Source organism: Phaenicophaeus curvirostris, chromosome 34, assembly GCF_032191515.1.
Source record: "Phaenicophaeus curvirostris isolate KB17595 chromosome 34, BPBGC_Pcur_1.0, whole genome shotgun sequence".
Classification (NCBI taxonomy): Eukaryota; Metazoa; Chordata; class Aves; order Cuculiformes; family Cuculidae; genus Phaenicophaeus; species Phaenicophaeus curvirostris.
Window position 1 is genome coordinate 43,785 of NC_091425.1, and position 7,280 is coordinate 51,064.

Genomic DNA, 7,280 nt, shown 5'->3' on the forward strand with positions numbered 1-7,280 from the left:
TTTCTGCCTCGACTTCGTGTTTAAAGGATTTTTCCTTTTCTTTCCAGAGTGACATCCTTTACTTCCGCAAGAGGATGGTGTGGGAGATCATCCATCAGCAGCTGCTGCGAGAGATGCACTATGAGAGCAACACTGATCACCTCAGGGTGACTGATAAGGCATATAGTTATATTTCAAATAATTTATTTGGATAGGTAGTAGACACACAAATTTTCCTCTTTAGGCTACGCAGTAGTGGTTAAGGAGGGGTGGTGGTTTCCCCGTTACGGAGGCAGCAACTCTCACTGACATTAACTAAGGCACCTGATGACACACAAGCAGAACGGTGGCTGTGACGGGGAAGAGCCAGCACTGTCAGCCCCCGTCACTGAGATGCAGCACACGTGGCCACGTTACCGACAAAGAGGACTCTCACCCGCGGTGCTGGTGACCCCTGCGTTAGCTGAGCTCATGTGGGCTCCGTGCTTGGCTCCTCGAGGCGAGTTCCCTCTGTTTGCAGGATGGCTACGATCTACTTGACTGCTAAAAACTGGATTTGTGAGGCCCTTCTGCCACGGTTTAGCTGAGGACACCCTAGAGAGTGAGCACTTGCCACCTTCTGATTTTTGGCAGGGGGGGGAGTTGTCTGGCCATACCTTGTGTGCACAACTTTCTGTGGTTGCTAATATGAAAATAAAAAAACCCTTCAGTTTGCTTTGACTTCTTCCCTGAAATGTGTAACTTTCACTCTCGTTCTCCAGCTCCCTCGGTGTTGCTCACATTTGTGTTTGTGTCCACGTGGTGGTGTTTTTCTAAGCTCTTCTGGAACTCCTCCAGGCTGCTGTACTAGGGGAGACCTGCAGCTGCTTCCCCCCACAGCCAGTGTCCAACTTCTCCTTTAAATCCAGACACTTCATAGATGCGAGAGATTAAATAGGGAGGTCAGAGCAGTGGCTGCTGGGGTCTCCAGTGGCAGCAGGGCCACAGTCAGGAAGGTGGAGGTCTCTGAGCTTGCAGCGCATCAGGAGGTGGAGAGGCTGGAGAGGCTGGAGAGGTGGCCGCTGGAGTGTTCCTGTGGCTGCACAAGCAGGTGGAGGTCACAGAGCTGGTCCCGCAGCAGCAGGGACCCCCACAAGGATCTCGGGTTGTCCGAGGGTCCATGTGGTATTAAGCTCTTCCTGGAGGCTGCTAAGCTGGTTCCAGTGCACTGGGGCTGTGGTGAGGCCACAAGGACCATTTCAGTGAGAGCCACATCTGGCAGCTGCACAGCTGGTTCTCCTTCATCTGGGACGAGCTGCTTGCGGAGCGATGACTCTCCAGGCAGGAGCGGGGGCTGCTGGAGCGGGTCCTGAGGCAGCAGGGCCACCACCAGGCAGGTCTCCGAGCTGGCATCGCAGCAGGAACCCCTACAGGGAGCTGGTGGGGGTTGGAGAGGCGGCAGCTGAGGTTTCCTGAGGCAGCAGGGCCGCTACAAGGCAGGTGGAGGTCATGGAGCTTGCACCACAGCAGCAGGGACACCCACATCAAGCTGGCTGATACGGCTGACAGGTCTATCCAGCTCCGGACGCCAAGTCTACCCAGCTCCGGACGCCAAATCTACCCAGCTCAGCAAGTGGATACTGCATAGACCTGGCGGCTGGTGCTGGGTAGACCTGGTGCCCGTCCCTGGTGCTGGTGACACCTAACAGCCATCACTGTCTGCCCCCAGAGCGGAGCCAGCACACCCACTGTTGGGGCCACAACTCCCATTTGTAGGGCCAGAACACTGATCTTATCTGATTTTTTGGGGTCAGAATACCAACTTTTGACCGAAAACGCTGATTTTAGGACAAATGACCAGGTCTCACAGAGTACAGGGGCGGCTGACAGGTCAATCCCTCTGCGTCCGCCAGGTCTTCCCACCTCAGTTCGCCTGGTGTACCTAGCTCCGGCTCCCAGGTCTACCCAGTTCTAGCTACCAGGTCTTTCCACTGGCTGCCTGGGCTTACCCGCTCTGGCTGCCACGTCTACTCAGCTAAGCAGGTCGGTGCAGGGTAGACCTGGTGTCCGTCCCCAGAGCCAGGGACACCTGAGGGCTGAGAAGATGCCCCAAGTAGTGCACAGGTAGCCCAGGGACGCTGTGACTGCACCGCCCCTGGAGGTGTTCAAGGCCAGGTTGGATGGGGTCTTGGGCAGCCTGATCCAGTGGGATGTTCCTGACCACGACAAGTGGGTAGGAACTAGATGATCTTGAAGGTCCCTACCGACCCAACCTATTCTATAATTCTATGATCTTAGAAGTGTCATAGAGGGCTCAGAGAAGAGCTGGGCTACAGAAGAGTAGAAGTAGGGTGATAGAAGAGGCAGGTCAAAGAAAGGTCATAGAAAAGTTGTATTATAGAAGAATATGGTTGGACTCGATGATCTGGTGGGTCTCGTCCAACCTGGTTATTCTATGATTCTATGATTCTAAGACTTGGATAATACAAGAGTCAGGACATAGAAGGGCCTGAACATAGAAATCTGGGTCATAGAAGTGGCCTTGTGGGCTGCACAGGGAGGAAAGCAGCACCGGCAGCCAGGCCAGGCTGGACATGCTCCCTTGGGGAAAGGGATGTCCTTGGAGAAGTGCAAGGGAGCATTTCTGTGGCTGCAGAATCCACAAGAAAGATAATCCTCTTCCCGCAGGTCCTCGTGTGAGGCAGGCTGCTCTGCTGCTGAGCTCAGACTCTCGCCCTGGCCTGGGCAGAAGGGCTGGAACGGAACGGTGAGGACACGGTCTGTGGTGGCATCTGCTGGATTGAAACCAGGAGTCCTGGATTTCCGTTGCTCTTTGTGTCCAGCCTCTCTTCTTGCCCAGAGCTTGTCAGAGCCCAGAGCAGGGCTGTGTGCAGAGCCCAGAGCAGGGCTGTGTGCAGAGCCCAGCGTGGGACACGGCTGGGACCTCATCCCAGTCTTGAGCTTCCTCAAGGAGGGCAGTGAAGGGGAACGCGCTGATCTCCTTTCCCTGGTGACCAGGGTAGGTCACAAGGAAAAGGAATGAAGCTGCATCAGGGGAAGTTCCAACTGGACATCTGGAAAAGGTTCCTCATGGAGAGGGTGCTCAGTCACTGGAACACCCCAGGGAAGTGGTGATGGCACCAAGCCTGTCAGAGTTCAAGGAGCATCTTGACAATCATCTTAGTGATATGGTTCCATTTTACACAGTCGTATGAGGATCAGGGAGCTGGACTCAGTGATCCTCATGAGCCCATTCCAACCCAAGATATTCTAGAAGCCTGATTCTAGAAGTGATCTTCAAGCTCAAAAAACAGTCTGCCCATCCACTACCCTTCCCTTGACATTCCTTCTTCCTGACAAGTTCCTCCTTGTGACTCTTTCCTCTCCCAGACATCATCCTAGCTCTCCATATTGTTCTGTATTTGGGTCCTACCGGTACACTCCCTACCTGCATTTGCTCCTCTCTGCACTTGGTGCTTGATCGCAGGCTGCTTAACACCTATTTCTGCACATGGCACATCATCCCCAGACACCACTAAACCCTTATCCAGTCATAAATTTTTATAATAAAATCAGTTTTTGTGCACATATAGAAATTTCCAGAAACTGTAATAACTTCATGCAATCCCTGTGGGCAGAAGAAATGTCAAAGGGCCCGAGGTGCCCCCTGACTGTAAGGGATTTGTGTCTGTGACGCTGCTGGGGCAACAGAAGGAACACAAGGCATTTGCCCCAGAGATGCTGTCAGCAGATCCTGGCAGGTGCCGAGGTGTGAAGGACCCGTGGTGCCCCCGTACCGTAAGGGAATTTCCTGGTGATGCTGCCAGCCTGTTCCTGGCCTGAGGAGGCTCCGTTGTGTTTTCCATCCGTCCCCAAGCCCTCTCCCTGCACAGGTCCTGTGGGGGCTTGGGCAGAGCTCCTTTCCCAGCCGTGTTCCTGCTGCTGCCCCGTCACCTCCAGAGACAGAACTGACCTCACCGTCCCCGTCACAGTCAGATGTTTCCTGCTGGATTCTGAGTTTCTGAGACACAACTGACATCCTAACCCCCTACTCATCCATCACCTCCTCATGTCCTAGGACCTGAACAGGTAAAAGTACGCTTGCCCCACATCATGAGGAATGAACATGGGGACCTTGGTTCGTGGAGGGACATCCAAGTGCTATATTGAGGCGAATTCCCATGTCTTGTTACTTGCAATGAGAAGAGACTTCGAGGCAATATCTGTCCCAGAGATCTTCGTGGAAACTGAAGAAACTGCTCTGTCTACACATTCAGGTTCATCTCAGCTCACAGACATGATGTGTGCGCTCACATCTGATCCGTACAATGCCAAATTGGCCTTTGGTCTACTCAATCAGTGTCCTCTCATGGAAGAACAAAGAAACTCTCCAAGCTGGGGTGAGAGGCCGGTGCTGGGAATGGTGGTTGGCAGGGGTTTCACCAGGATTATTGCCTCTGGGACAAATGCTTGAGTCAGTTCCTGAGAGAAAGTTTAGAAGAAGCCCCAAGCCTTGAGGCTCTGCCCTGAGGAGGTCCCCTTGCTCTATGGAAAGGCTGTTCTGGAGGCAGCTCTGTCCCACAAGCAGCATGGCTGTGACCAAGCTCAGAGCCCTCAGGCCTTACAGCAAGGCAAGGGGGGAGAAGGAGAGTGTGGAAATGGAGAGAGAACAGCTCTGGGGGATCAAGTGCTGGTGCCTGGCAGTGCTGCCCTGCTGGGACTTTCTTCTTTTCCAGCCATGAGCAAAGGAATTGTTCCTGAAGCTCCAGAAAGCCTTGGACGAAGGGTCAGAGGAAGAGACAAGGTGCTGCAGTGGCTTTATTTTGATTACAATAGTGTGGGTTGTCATTACCTAACCCACAACCAACTCAAAAAGAGTTGAAAACACGATCACAAGCTAAAAAAACAGTAGAAATATAAAAATATAGAAGGCAGTAACACCAGCCATGAGTAACACCAGAACTGCTATGCAGAAGGTCAGGAATTTATTGCATCAGAGCTCTGTCCAGTTATAAGTTCCCGCAGCGCATCCTTGAGGTCCTTGTTCCTCAAGCCGTAGATGAGGGGATTCAGTGCTGGAGTTACCACTGCATAGAGAAATGACACAACTAAATTCATGGATGGGGAGGAGAAGGAGGGAGGCTTAAGGTAGGTAAACGTGCCAGTGCTGAGAAACAGGGAGACCACAGCCAGGTGAGGGAGGCACGTGGAGAAGGCTTTGTGCCGTCCCTGCTCCGAGGGGATCCTCAGCACGGCCCTGAAGATCTGCACATAGGACACCACAATGAAAACAAAACAGCCAAAACCTACAAAGAAACTAACCACAATAAGCCCAACCTCCCTGAGGTTGGCATGTGAGCAGGAGAGCTTGAGGATCTGGGGGATTTCACAGAAGAACTGGTCCACAGCATTGCCCTGGCACAGGGGCAGGGAAAATGTACTGGCCGTGTGCAGCAGAGCAGAGAGAAACCCAGCGCCCCAGGCAGCTGCTGCCATGTGGACACAAGCTCTGGTGCCCAGGAGGGTCCCGTAGTGCAGGGGGTTGCAGATGGCAACGTAGCGGTCGTAGGACATGACTGTGAGAAGAAAATATTCTGTACCAAGGAAGAAAATAAATAGAAACATTTGGGCAACACATCCTGAGTAGGAGATGGCCCTGGTGTCCCAGAGGGAATTGGCCATGGATTTGGGGACAGTGGTGGAGATGGATCCCAGGTCGAGGAGGGCGAGGTTGAGGAGGAAGAAGTACATGGGGGTGTGGAGGTGGTGGTCCCAGGCGATGGTGATGATGATGAGGCCGTTTCCCAGGAGGGCAGCCAGGTAGATGCCCAGGAAGAGCCAGAAGTGCAAGAGCTGCAGCTCCCGTGAGTCTGCGAATGGCAGGAGGAGGAACTGGGTGATGGAGCTGCTGTTGGACATCTGCTGCCTCCAGACACAGGACACTGTCATATGAGAGAAGGACAGTGACAAGTTAGGATAACCTCTGAGCCAAATCAAAGCCATTTCTCCTTCCCCTCCCTCCTGCTCACACCTTGTCCCCTTTTTTCAGCCCTTCCTCCAGCTCTGAGCCTGGAGCCCTGCTCGGTGCCGGCTGAATGTGCCGGGAGGAGCAGAGCCTCTGCCCGCTGGCTGCGAGGAGTCAGCCCTGCTCTGCAGCAGGGGACATGGGGACGGTGGGGACAGGGGACACTGCTGGGGCTCAGCGTTGTCCTGGGGAACTGCTCCTGGTGCAGAAGGGCCTGTCAGCATCTGCACTGCCGGGGATGAGGAGCTGAGAAGGTAGCAGGCTTAGAGGTTTCGAATGCCTAAAGGTGTGACGGGACAGGTTTGCATCTGTGAGGGCAGCATAGTGCTTGCGAGGAAAACTCAAGAAAAGCCAAATGTCCTAACGAGGATATCTTAGTGCAGACGAGATAATTAATTCCTCAGGAATGCACTGCCCAAGGCCACACAGAAGATCAGTGCCTGACTCTGCAACTCCCATCCCCAGAGAGACTGGCAGAGAGAACAAGAGAACAACAGCAACATCTCTGGTTTAAGTTTCCTCTCAATCTCTGATCCTATCCCTTCTCTCTGGAGGTTTTCCTCAATGGAGCTGATTCCCTGTCCCATGCCTTCTCCCTGTCAGCGCTCACAGATCCCATCTGACCCTCTCTGCATCCCCCTGGCCCTACACAAACATCTGCCTGGGTTAAGCTGGACGTAGGGTCTTGTTGATAAGCAGAAAAGGATGGAACAGACTGAGCCTGATGGGTCCAGCAGAGGTGATGCTGCTGCTGTCCATGGGCAGAGGACCAGCTGGAGACATATTTGGAGGCTCCTATCGGACCTGCTGACCGCTCAAGGATACTGCTCAGGAGTCTCAGTGACTTGTTTAAGCATGAAAGGCTCTGGTTCCATTTCTCCCACCAAATTCCCCAGGTGCAGGGAACTGAAAACACAGAGTCTGGGAAGTTCCTTATCTTTAATGCAAGAGCCCTCCTGACAGATCCCACAGGCTGTGGCTGTGCCGGCTTTAGGAGATCCCTCCAGCAACCGCACCTGCATTGTCCTGCACTCAGAGACTCACCTGGAGAAGGGCTGTGAAGAGTTTTCTCCAAATGAAGCCTCCTCTCTCCTGCCACCCCACCTGCCTTTCCCCTCTCTCTGCTCCCTCCTGTCCCCTCGCTGCCTGCAGGCAGTGTCCTCAGCCCTGCTGGGCTTGGCAGAGGAGCTGCTCCTGGCCAGACCTGGCTCTTTTATGATCTCCTGTCTCATGATGAGCTCCCTCCCTGCCAGGAGCCCAGCCCAGCTCAGCAGCAGAGGAGCAGCCCAAGGCAGCG

General features: G+C 53.8%; 1 protein-coding gene across 1 annotated transcript; it reads right to left on the reverse strand.

Moving 5' to 3' along the window:
• Nucleotides 1-4,935: 4,935 nt before the first annotated feature.
• LOC138732592 (olfactory receptor 14A16-like) lies at nucleotides 4,936-5,877 on the reverse strand. The gene has a single exon (XM_069879232.1). It carries the CDS (start codon nucleotides 5,875-5,877, stop codon nucleotides 4,936-4,938), a length of 942 nt encoding a protein of 313 aa, XP_069735333.1.
• Nucleotides 5,878-7,280: the final 1,403 nt, after the last annotated feature.